We start from the raw sequence: 12,420 nt of genomic DNA, 5'->3' as shown, positions 1-12,420 counted from the left end.
AGGTGGTGAGCGCGTGCAGGTGGCAGAGGCATGGCAGCAGTGAGGGTGGGGGGGCTTGGCACAGGGTCACTGTGGGCATGGCATGGGCTTGGGGTGGGGAAGGGAATGACAGGGCCTGGGGTGAGCAAAGGCACGGGGATAGGATGGCACAGGGCTGGAGATGGTGTGGGCTTGGGCATGGCATGGGCATAGGGTGGGCAAAGGGATGGGGATGGGGATGGGGTGGAGATGGGATGGGGATGGAGATGGGATGGAGATGGGATGGGGATGGCAGGGGGATGGAGATGGGATGGTATGGGGGTGGAGATGGGATGGGGATGGAGATGGGATGGCATAGGGATGGCAGGGGGATGGAGATGGGATGGCAGGGGGATGGGATGGCTGGGGGCTGGGATGGAGATGGGATGGCATGGGGATGGCAGGGGGATGGAGATGGGATGGCAGGGGGATGGAGATGGGATGGCAGGGGGATGGAGATGGGATGGCATGGGGCTGGGATGGCTGGGGGCTGGGATGGAGATGGGATGGCATGGGGATGGCAGGGGGATGGAGATGGGATGGCATGGGGCTGGGATGGCTGGGGGCTGGGATGGAGATGGGATGGCATGGGGATGGCAGGGGGATGGAGATGGGATGGCATGGGGCTGGGATGGCTGGGGGCTGGGATGGAGATGGGATGGCATGGGGATGGCAGGGGGATGGAGATGGGATGGCATGGGGCTGGGATGGCTGGGGGCTGGGATGGAGATGGGATGGCATGGGGATGGCAGGGGGATGGAGATGGGATGGCATGGGGCTGGGATGGCTGGGGGATGGCAGGGGGATGGTCACAGGGACAGCTGAGCAGGGTGCAGGTGCTGGCAGGGAGCTGGCACAGCCGGCATATGCCTGGTGACGCTCTGGGTGGGCGCTGGCCCTGTGGCCACCTACTCCCTCACTTCCAGCTGGTGAAGAACTGCTTGAAGAGGGGCGTCTCGTGGCCCTGCGGCAGGATTTCCACCTGCCAGGACAGGTACAGGGAGGGGATGGGGACCAGGATGGGGTGACATCGTCCATGCCAGCGCCCGGGCACCCCTCGCCGCCTGCACCCACCTGTGTCCGGGGTGAGTGACCCATGCGGGTGATGACCTCCTCGGCCACCTTCAGGGCCGCCTGGCGCTCCTGCTCATTGGCCTTGCGCCCTGTGGATGGGGACATCAGAGCCATGCTGGGGGTGGCCCCGGTCCCCGCATCCCCCCCCGACCCTGTCCCCAGGCACCTTTCCAGACGTAGACCTTCCGTCCGGCGCTGTCGTCCAGCACGAAGCAGTCATCGGAGCAGAGCAGGCTCTGGCTGAAGGGGCTGCTTGCGGCCACCTGGCTCAGGTCCATGCGCCCTGTCATGTCCGACACCTGCCCGTGGCCAGGACGTCACGTCACTGCACGGCTACCCTGGGGTCCCTCAGCTGTGCCCAGCCCTGCGTCCTCCCACACGGCCACTGCAGCATTCCCCATCTGTGCCCTGCCACAGGGCCACCACAGTGTCCCCTGGCCATGCACAGCCCCCTATACCCCCTGAGGCCACCGTGCTGTCCCCTGGCCATGCCTAGCTCCGTGTGGCTTTCCTAGGGCCACCGTAGTGTCCCCCAGCCGTGCCCAGCCCCATATAATCCCTGGGGCCACCACAGTGTCCCGAGCCATATCCAGCTCCATGTCCCCCACTGGGGCTACCACAGGATCCCGCAGCCTTGCCCAGCAACAAGGCCACCCTGATGTCCCCTGGCCACGCCCCGTGACCGCCATGGTGATACTCAGCTATGTCCAGCCCTGGTGCCACCATGGTGCCCCACAATGGCCTTGCCTTGTAGAGGACAGCTGCCCCCGCGTTTCTTTGGTCGGCCACAACGTCCTCCTCAGGGCTGCCCTCCTGCAAGGTGGGCTTGGGGCCCAGCACCTGCAGGTGAAGAGATGGGGTATCACGGAGCCACCCCAGGGTCACTCGGGTCCCCTTCTCCTCCCGGCGGAGATGTCCGGGCCCCAACACACCTGGAGCATCTCAGGTGGCTCCTCGCCATCCACCACGATCTCCAGGCGAGCCTTGCCACTGCGCTCACCATCCCGGATGGCCATGGCCAGCTCCTGCGCCTTGCTGCGCTCCAGGATGTTGCACCTGGCCCCGCACCAGACAAAGAGGGTCTGGGGACAAGGAGAGGGACAATGGTGATGAAGCCATCCTGTGGTGGCCCGCAACCCACCTCACCCGGGCTGAGGATGAAGGAGTCACTGGCGTTGAAGGTGGCCCAGGGAGATGCCCCAACAGGCGCATGGACACCGCAACAGACGGACACCCAGACAGACAGACGAGACACCCAGACGGATAAATGGCTGCCCCAATGGATGAATGGACACCCGGAGGGACAGGCAGATACTCCAACAATCAAACACACCTATAGATAGGGGGAACACCCCAAATTGATTGATGGGCACCCCAAGAGGCAGATGTCTCCAGGGACAGACGCCCCTGTGGATAAACAGGTGGCCACCTGGAAGGACAGAGGAGCAACCCAGCAGCCTGACACTCAGAAGGACAAACAGCCAGCCCTGCCGACAGACACCCAGAAAACCCGGCAGCCATCCCTATGGATGGACGGAGGCTTTGACAGACAGACGGACACCCCAACAGATGGACACCCAGAAGGACAAACAGCCAGCCCTACAGATGGATAGTGCAGAGGGACACCCGAAGGAGCTGGTGGACACCCCAGAGGGCAGATGGACACCACAAAGGACACGTTGCACTTCGCCCTGCACCAGGTGAGAAGTGTCTGGGGGACAGAGGGAGGGACAGCAGTGACAGGGCCACCCCTGCCCACCTCGCCCAGATCGAGGATGAAGCAGTCGCCGGTGTTGAAGCTGGCCCAGCTCAGGTCCTGCTCGCTTGCCCGAATGTTCTTCTTGCCCTTCACCTGGTAGAGTTTGCACACGCGGCCGGCACCAGCGCTGGGGCGGGTGGGCTTGAACGCTGAGTCCACACCTCCCTCCTGCTGGCACGGGGGTGCTGAGCACCTGGCACGGTGTCCAGCACCCAATGGGGAAGACAAGCACTGGGGATGGATACTGAGCACCCAGAGGTGATGCTGAGCACCCACCAGGCAGGCTGAGCACCCAGCAGAGATACTGAGCACCCAGAGGTGATGCTGAGCACACAGTAGAGCTGTTGAACAACCAGCAAGGATGCTGAACACCCATCAGGGATGCTGAGCACCCAGCATGGAGGCTGAGTGCCTACTGGGGATGCCCGGCACCCACAGAGGGTCTCACATGCTCAGTGGGGAATAAGCAAGGTGGGGAGGGTGCTGAGTACTCAGTGGGATGCCAAGAGCCTGGCTGGGATGCTGAGGGCTCAGCGGGGTGCTGAGCACTGGGGGCACCCCGAGCCTCCACTGGGGAGGCCCAGCACCCGTACCTGATAGGTGATGCCACGCGGGAAGTACTCCATGAAGACGTCGGACTCGTTGCCCTGCACCTCGCGGTGCGTCACGGGGCGCTCACCCAGCAGCGCGTTCAGCTGGGTGGAGAGGAGGGCACAGGCGCCCTGCTCGTCCCGCGAGGAGTCCCGGCCTGTGGCAGCGGCCAGCACTGAGCCCCCTGCTCCCACCCCTGCCCCCCTCCCCTCACCCCACCAGGGCTCACCCATCCAGAGGTGGAGGTGGGCTCGCTCGTCCGGCCCGTTGTGCAGCACCAGGTAGGCGTCCCCCGAGAAGAAGGTGCCCCATGTTGCTTTGGGGACCTCCACCGGCCGCAGCTTCTCCACCCGCCAGATGTGCAGCCCTGGGCGGGTGGCGTCGGAGCCGAAGGGGGAACCGCTGTGGGGTGAGGGGGGGCGTGAGCTGGGGGGGGCGGGGGGGGGGTCAGGGGGCGAGGGAGTGGTACCTTTTGGGGAGCGCGGTGTACATGGCGCCAGGGAGGTGGTGATAGCGGAGGTGGGTGGATACCACAGACCTGTGGGTGGAGGGACACTGTGAGATGGACAGCACAAGGCACGGAGAGCCAGGAGGTCAAAGACCAACAGGGAGATGGATGCCCCAACAGACACTGAGAGGGACAGAGAGACACCCCAACAGACACCCAGAAGGAGAAGCAGACACCCCAATGGACAGACCAACACCCAGAAGGACAGACGGATGCCCCGGCAACCATCCAGGACAGATGGACACCCTGATGATGCCCCAATGGACACCCAGAAGGACAGATGGACACCCCAGCAGACACCCAGAAGGACAGATGGACACCCTGATGGAAATGAACATTCCAACAGACAGACAGACACTCCAACAGACACCCGGAAGGACAGATGGACAACCCTGACAGGGAGACGAACACCCCAATGGACAGATGGACACCCAGGAGGATGGACAGACACCCCTATGCACAAACAGATGCCCCTATGGGTAGGGGGACACCCCAATAAATGGACCTCCAGGAAGACAAACGCCCCAATGGCCAGTTGCACCCTGACATAGAGCGGGACACTCAGAAGGACAGACGGACACCCCTACAGACAGACAGGCACCCTGACAGCTAGGCTGACATCTGGAAGGACAGGCAGACACCCCAACAGCCAGCCAGCCAGCTCGGGGCGGGGGGGAAGCCCCAAGACAGACAGATGGACACCCCGAAGGACCCTCGGCTGGACAGACAGACACCCCCCTGCAATGGACAGACAGTGACACAGCCGGACAGACGGACACCCCAACAGACACCCCCATCTGACGGACAGACAGTGACACAGCCGGACAGACGGACACCCCAACAGACACCCCCATCTGACGGACAGGCAGTGACACAGCCGGACAGACGGACACCCCAACAGACACCCCCCTCCGACGGACAGACAGTGACACAGCCGGACAGCCGGGTGGACCCCCGGTGGGCGCACAGCCCCTCACTCAGGCGGGCGCGGCGGACAGACGGACACCCCGACGGCCGGGAGGCTCCTGCCAGCCACAGGCACGCGGAAGGCAGCAGTGACTCAGGCGCAGGAAGGGTGGGGATGTCACCCAGCATCATCGTCACCAGGAAAACTCCCCACAGCGGGAGCGGCTCAGCACGGGGCTGGCGGGGGGGGGCCCCGGGGGTCCCGCCCCCCCCCCCCCCCGAGCCACGCGAGAGTATGCGCTATGGACAATAAGACATTTGCATATTCAGAAGACATTGCGTATTAATTGTCACTCACGCAGGGACCAGTGACACAATTCTCGCCCCACACAAACCAGCGGTGCCCGCACACAGTACCACCCCGTGTGCCCCCCTCTCTGGGGGGCTCCTGGGGTCGGAGGGCGCCATCCCCCCCCCCGCCCCCCCCCCCCCCCCCCAGTTACCTTTGTCCCGCTTTCAGCCAACTTTCTGTTCATGCCTGTGGGCTGCAAGCCCTTATCGCCCATCTCCTCCGGCGCTTTTTTCTTACATCAGCATCAAGACAGAAGCTTGTCATCAGCAGGTCTGTGTTTCCTGCCCCCGCAGAGGCGGCCCCCCTTAATTAGAAGTCCCTTCATTCATCAGTTGTGACAACTCTATAGGGTCAGCTTGACCTAAGTTCTGTGCACGTAAGTGCTTAACTAGAAACACTAAATCAGAGTTTAGCACTAGATCATAACTCCATAACTTGGGAGTTTAGACAATTCCCTCCCTTTGGGACTTATGTGCTATATGAATATCAATATATATTCATATATGAATGTCATATATATTCACATATGAAATAAGTCCCACTCTCTCTGAACTTCTTTCAGTTGCAGCAATACAACACTTCACCATACAGTGTCATATGATGTACAGGCAAATACAACGATCATGAGTACAATAATTACAATTAACTTCTTGATCTGTAGGTGTAGATCAGGAAACCAGGAGGTTAGCCAATTCCAAACTTTCTGAAGTCCCTAGGAGGTGTCATCTTTGTGGACCTCATGCAAGATTTTAGTATGTTTCTAAATCTCTTGGAAGTCGGTAGAATTATGTCACTTTGACACGTGTATACACAACAACTAGTATTAACGCTAGGGCAAACGCTGCCTTGAGGTGCCCACAGCGTGCCTGATGCCAGCCTGTTTTGCAGAGCTATTTCTGCAACGCCTTCCTGCGAAGCCCCCGCAGCATTGCTGGCTGTCCCTTCCGTTACTGCCTATACCTTTATCACTGCCTTCCCCGGCTCAGCAGCCCCCAGCCAAGGACTAAAGCACCCAGCGAAAGCACAGCATCGAGTGGGTCTGTCTATAACGGGTTTTAATCCTGCCTGTAGAGGAAGGCAGGCAGCGGGTTGATTGACATGGACGATGTGCAGCTGTAGCTTGTTCCCACTAAGTGGTTAAATAGCCCTGAGGAGTGTGGGCGAGGGTGATGGTGCTCTGACCTCTGAAGGAAGGCGATACAGCACAGACAGTAGAATCTGACCGATGGTAAGAACCTTGTTGCAGCCTACTGGTTTGTTGTGCTGCAACACCTGCCTATAGCTCTGTGGGTAAGTCCTTAACCACAGATTATTATCAAATTTCTCAGCTATAGTCATATTGGGAAGAGCCACCCCCAGCGTGCAGGTGCCTGAGCCTCTTAGTGGTGAAGCTTTTCGTGCTACGCTGCCGCAAACCCAGTGCCACCAGTCCCCAGTGGAACATTCCAGTACTTTCTCGTAGTTAATTCTGGAGGGGTTCATCAGGCCAGACACAATGCAGGTGGTGCCCCACAGACCCCAGTTCCACTTGTGCGTGTCTTGGTTCTACCTGTAGTAACATGCATTGCAGCGGGTGAGTGGGGTTTCCGTCCTGTCCAAGTTCAGAGGGCAGTCTCGTTCCAGTTAGCGCAGTTTGGTCTTGCCCACAAGTTACTCCAATTAGTCCTGAATGGAATGGGGACACCAGCTAGAGGAATTCCTCTGTGAGTGCACCCCGGGAAATGGGTACGTGCCCAACAATCAGTCCTATGAACAACCACCATCGATTTTTCCACCGTTTTCAAATGAGTGCTCTGTGTCCATGAGGCCTCCTGATCCCACCGAATTTGAGAATTTATCACACCACATTGCAGTAACAGGCAAAATTCTATACATCTGTATAATGTTTAAACAAGTATCTACAAAGAAAACATGCTAATATTAAAGAGACAGTTAAACTCAGACCTCCCTGTTATACAATCCAGTCCTACAGAGGGGCTTGTTTCAGTCCAAGAACAGTTCATTAAAATCTCTTGATTTTTAGTTTCAAGAGGAGCCATCTTTCAATTTCCACTTTACTTCAGAACTCTTAATCCTGGTGTAACGGATCCAAGAATCAATTCCTTTAAGTTCACTGCAGCACTAGTTGCCAGCATTACTAAATACGGTCCTTTCCGCCGCTCCTTCAACGGCTCGGCATGCTGCAACACTGGTAAGATTACAGGTCTTACGAAACCCTTGTATTAACGTTAAAATTAAGCTTTCACCTCCATCTGCGCTGCTGTTTGTGCTGCCTGTTAGTATAGCAAGAGACTCAACCTAGAACTTTATGATTCTCCAGTTTGCTTCAAGCATAAAGGCCCTGCTGGCTTGACAGTCCATTCTGGCGGTATGGTGGTCCCTACGATGTATCCACGGAGCGACCCCTTCAAGCTTGACAGTGTGTAGGTGGTGAGTAAAATCTGGAGAGGTCCTTTCCACTTCTCTTTGAGCAGTTTATCTGACCACACTCTCAGATACACCCAGTCTCTGGGTCGGTCTTGACTTGATGTGGAGGCATGTCCAGGAATAAAGGTGCGCTCACGGTGATGTACCATCCTTCTTGGGTTTTGGTTGCCTTTAGTAAATGAGCCAATGGATCGTCTTCTGGTGTATGCTGTGAGCTCTTAGGTCCTAACTTCTGGATTTTTTCTGGCAGGACTAGCAATCCTTGCCTTTCAGCTGTTTCTTTCGCTGCTTTACCTGCCATTCGGTTTCCTAGATGCACTGGACTATCTACAGATGTATGCGCTTCACAATGTTAAATTGCCACCGATCCAGGAAAATGGATCACCTGTAAGAATTGTGGGATCATTGGCCCGTATTTGACTGGGAATCCTTGAGAGATTGAGAGTTCTCTTTCTTTCCAAATGCCCCATGAGCACAGACCACTCCATCGGTGAATTTTGAACCTGTCCATACATTAACAGGGTTATCTTTTGACAATTCCAACGCTCTCGATCAGGCTATGAGCTCCGCCTTTTGGGCTGATGGGTCAGATGGTAGGGCTTTGGCTTCTAGTATTTTCCACACAAGGCTACTACCATCTACAGACAAGTGCCAGACAGTGTTCCCTATCGGTGTGTCTTTCAAGTCCACCGGGCTAGAGCAAACCTGTTCCATCGTTTGCAAACCACCACAAGTGAGTTCTTCATTTCCACTAGGCTCAGCAGCAAGGACAGCTGCGGGATTCAGGGTTGCGGTCACTTTCAGTTCCACATTGTCTTGTTCCAAAAGGACGGCTTGATTCTTTAGCATTCTGCTTGGTGACAGCCAGTGCCCTCCTTTCTGTTCCAGCATCGCCGTACCTGCGTGGGGTGCAAGTATGGAGGGGTTTGGCTCGTGTGTCGGTTCCGGGGTCTCTTGGCTCAGTAGCTCTGTAGCTGCTGCTGCTTGGAGATGGGCTGGCCATTGTCTGCTGACATTGCCCAGGTGTTTGGAAAAGTACCTGCGCATCTTTCCCATGTCCCCAGCCTCTGGGCCAGCGCTCCTAAGGCAACGTGCGATCTTTCATGCACCAATAGTTCAAACGGGTTTTCTAGATTTCGGGACGCCTCGAGCTGGAGCACTCACGAAAGTCCGTTGCAATTTAGAAAACGCATCTCTGCACCCCGGAGTCCAGACGAGAAGTTTTCTGCTTCCTCATACAGCTTCCTAGGAGAGTTTGGCAATGAGTCTGAAATTCATTATCCGTAAGCGACACCGCCCGGCCATCCCGAGGAGTGCTCCAAGCTCTTTGATTCCGAGACTCCGCTGGCCCTGGGAAACTGTCAATCCCCAACACGTTACTTCTTCGTGCGTGAGCGGTGCCTTTTTCCGGGATACTTGGCACCCCCCCAGCCCCCAAAAGTTTAGGAGATCTGTCATCAATGGTATAGAATCTTCCATATAGCTGGTTGCTAGCAGTATGTCATCTACACAGTGCAGCACGGTGACATTTTCACACACCTTTTGCCAGCTTTCCAGATCTTTGGCCAATTGATTTCCGAAGATTGTAGGACTATCTTTAAATCCCTGTGGCAATACAGTCCAGCACACGTGGGTTTTTCTACCAGTCTCAGGGCTTTCCCATTCCAAAGCAAACAATTCTTGACTCACAGCGTTGAGTGGAAGGCAAAAGATCACAACTTTTAATTCTAACCTAGAAAATCATTTATCTGTCCCTTTCAGGGTGGTCAGGAGGGGGTACGGGTTTGCTGCCGCTGGGTGGACATCTTGCACAATCTGATTTATAGCTCGTGTATCTTGGGCCATTCTAGATTCTTCTGAATTTGGCTTCCTGACTGGCAATACTGGAGTTATATTCTGATTGGCATTCTCTTAGTAACCCCAAATTTATGAATTGTTCTATTAATGGCTCTAGTCTAATGACTTCTAGTTTAATTGGGTACTGCTTTTGCCTTACTGGTTTGGTGTTTGGCTTCAACTGGATTAAAATACTCCGGTGTGTGCTTGGGGTCCTCACGGCTCCTCCGACCCATCGAGATCCCAGAAAGCAGGTCCCACCTGGGGCACTCAATTCTGTTACGGAAAACTGTCACCAGGAAAGCTCCCACAGAGGGGGCAGCCCAGCACGGGGGCAACAGGCTATTGCAGTGCGGGGCATGGAGGGGTCCCCCCACCGCGCACCCCAAGCCACTTGGGGGTACATGCTATGGACAATAAGACATTTGCATATTCAGAAGACATCGCGTATTAATTGTCACTCACGCAGGCACACACAAACCAGCGGCGCCCCCAGACAGCACCGCTGGAGGGTTGTACCGCCCCGTGTGCCCCCCGGCCGGTTTGCCTGCTCTGGGGGGCTCCTGGGGTCGGAGGGCGCCATCCCCCTCCCCCGTTACCTTGGTCCCGCTTTCAGCCAGCTCCGGGTGGGCTGCGCCCCCCAGCAGCCCGTCTCCTCCCGCGGCCGGTGCTGGGGGCTCCTCGCTGCACAACCCGGGTGACGAGGTGTCTCTCAGCATCCCCAAGGCCGCCCCCCTTAATTAGAAGTCCCTTCGTTCATCAGTTTTGATGACTCTAGAGGGTCAGCTTGATCTAGATGTTGTGCACAGGTTTGTTTAATGTACGGCTGAACAGTAAAGCAGAGTTTAGCGCTGAATCAGGGGTCGGTAGTTGAGCGGGGGGGGCGGTTCGGGGGGGTGGGGGTGGGGTACAAGGGGTGTCCCGAATTGCCAAATCCCGTAGCCTCAAAGAGGGGAAACGACATCAAATGTTTAATAAAACAAAATGTATTGCTAGAAGTTTGAGACAATCGAAACGAACTAGCCGTTAATGGTTAATTCAAGATTTATTTTTGTGTATCCTGCTTTGTCGAGCTTCGAGGAGCGCTGATAAATCCTTTGTCCACAAGAGCGACCCTGGAGGAGGCTCCCCACGGCGAGCGGAGCTGCCCGGGAGGGTGGGCTCGGCAAACCCGGGGGAAACAGAACTGGTGGGGACGGCACCCTCCGACCCCAGGAGCCCCCCAGAGAGGGCAAACCCACCGAGGGGCACACGGGGTGCTACAAACCTCCAGCGGTGCTGCCCGGGGGTGCCGGGTGAGAAACGTGTCACCGGTCCCGTGCGCGAGTGACAATGAATACGCGATGCCTTCTGAATATGAACATGTCTTATTGTTGTCCGTAGTGTGTACCCTCGCGTGGTCGGGGTGCACGGTGGGGGGACCCCCCATGCGCCTGCCGCATGTGGGGACCTTTCCTGGTGACAGTTGATGATGGGGGGAGCTGTACTGGGGGAGTCGTACAGGATCTGGGAACTGTACTGGGAGTGGAGCTGGAAGTGGGGGCACTACTGGGGGCTGCATGGGTGGAGCAGACAGGGGGTGGGCTGCAGCAGAGGCTCACTGAGAGGCACTGAGAGCTGCACTGGGAGGCACATGGCCGGGCCCTCCCCCCCCCCCCCTCCACCATCTCCCCACAGGCCCCAGCCACAGCATTGCTGGGAAGTGACTCACAGCTGGGGGGGGCCACGCGTGTGACGAGTGTGGGCGGCCTGAGCCCGCCACGTGGCCCCACCGGCCTCCACGCAGCCCAGGGAGCCTGCTGGGCCGGGGCGGTGGGGGGCAGCCGCTGCACCCCCTCAGTGCTTTGGGTGGCACGCTGAGGGGTGCGCACCCCATCCTGCCCCCCAGCCCCGGGGAGCTGGGGAGGGGGGGGGGTCACGTGTGTGCAGCGCGTGTGCAATGTGCATGCTGTGCTGTGTGCTGCATCCCACGTGCAGTGGGTGCGTGGTTCACGTGCGTGGTACCTCTGACACGCAGGGCATCCTGCATGCTCCGTGTGTAGTGCATGTGCAGGGAGCCCGTGGGCAGCCTCCCACACGTGTGCAGGGACTCGTGTGCTGTGTGTGTCCCATGTGCAGGTTCTCATGTGCAGTGTGTCACACTGCGTGTCCCATGTGCAGGTTCTCACATGCAGTGCATGTCCCGTGTGCAGTGCGTGTGTGGTGTGACAGTGTGTTCCCAGGTGTGGTGCACGCAGTGTTGTGTAGGCAGTGTATCTGCGCGGTGCTGTACGTGTGCAGCGCTGCGGTGCCAGGGCAGCGTGTGTGCATGTGTGCACATACAAGGCTGCAGTGCCAGCGCCTGTACCAGCATGGTGCCGGTGCCAGGGCGGTTCACCACATGTGGTCCAGCACTGGTGCTCACACAGTGCTGATGCTGTGCACGGTGACGGTGCTGTGCCAACGCCAGTGAGTGCTGGTGCTGGCACAGTGCTGGTCCCTGCACGGTGCCAATGCCCTGTAATCCAGATCCCATGCAGCACCAGTGCAGCAGTGGGCCCAAGCCAGCGTGGGGCCCTAGGCAGTGCCAGTGCTGTGCAGTGCCACTGCAGAGTGTGGGCTCCCCATGCAGCGCTGGTGACAGTGCGGCGTCCCAGTGCAGTCCCAGTGCCAGTGCAATGCCACTCCTGTGCAGTGCCGGTGCCGAGCAGGTCCCATGCTGGAGCCGTGCAGTGCCAGTCCCACGCAGTGCTGTGCAGTGCCGGTGCCGTGCAGTGCCGGTGCCGTGCAGTGCCGGTGCCGGTGCCGAACGGGTCCCGTGCAGTGCCGTACAGTGCCGGTGCCGGTGCCGAGCGGGTCCCGTGCAGTGCCGTGCAGTGCCGGTGCCGGTGCCGAGCGGGTCCCGTGCAGTGCCGTGCAGTGCCAGTGTTGGTGCCGAACGGGTCCCGTGCAGTGCCGTGCAGTGCCGGT

At 58.2% G+C, this 12,420-nt stretch overlaps 1 protein-coding gene across 2 annotated transcripts; it reads right to left on the bottom strand.

Annotated features, from left to right (window-relative positions):
- Nucleotides 1-741: 741 nt before the first annotated feature.
- On the bottom strand, nucleotides 742-6,334 carry CAPG (capping actin protein, gelsolin like). 2 transcript variants are annotated; one of them, XM_040618223.1, is made up of 10 exons: nucleotides 5,360-6,334; nucleotides 3,912-3,980; nucleotides 3,672-3,844; nucleotides 3,445-3,599; nucleotides 2,852-3,019; nucleotides 2,025-2,174; nucleotides 1,840-1,932; nucleotides 1,259-1,391; nucleotides 1,093-1,181; nucleotides 742-1,000 (listed from the first exon to the last, which is right to left on the bottom strand). In XM_040618223.1, exons 2-10 carry the CDS (start codon nucleotides 3,932-3,934, stop codon nucleotides 935-937), a joined length of 1,050 nt encoding a protein of 349 aa, XP_040474157.1. In that variant the 5' UTR covers nucleotides 3,935-3,980; nucleotides 5,360-6,334; the 3' UTR covers nucleotides 742-934. The 2 variants fall into 2 exon arrangements, with proteins under 2 accessions (XP_040474157.1, XP_040474156.1); XM_040618222.1 differs by lacking the exon at nucleotides 5,360-6,334 and adding an exon at nucleotides 4,928-5,149.
- Between the last annotated feature and the right edge of the window lie 6,086 nt (nucleotides 6,335-12,420).

This window comes from Falco naumanni, chromosome 19 (genome assembly GCF_017639655.2).
Source record: "Falco naumanni isolate bFalNau1 chromosome 19, bFalNau1.pat, whole genome shotgun sequence".
NCBI lineage: Eukaryota > Metazoa > Chordata > Aves > Falconiformes > Falconidae > Falco > Falco naumanni.
The sequence above is the reverse complement of the archived record's forward strand: the minus strand, read 5'-3'. Positions and strand labels throughout refer to the sequence as shown.

What these genes read in the sequence shown, in the direction of transcription:
- CAPG (XM_040618223.1), bottom strand. Translation starts at nt 3,934, where the DNA reads ATGTACACCGCGCTCCCCAAAAG. An exon ending in TCATCCTCGATCTGGGCGAG is followed by an intron (nt 2,175 to 2,851) that starts GTGGGCAGGGGT and finishes CCTTGTCCCCAG; the next exon opens with ACCCTCTTTGTCTGGTGCGG. An exon ending in GAAGGTCTACGTCTGGAAAG is followed by an intron (nt 1,182 to 1,258) that starts GTGCCTGGGGAC and finishes CCCCATCCACAG; the next exon opens with GGCGCAAGGCCAATGAGCAG.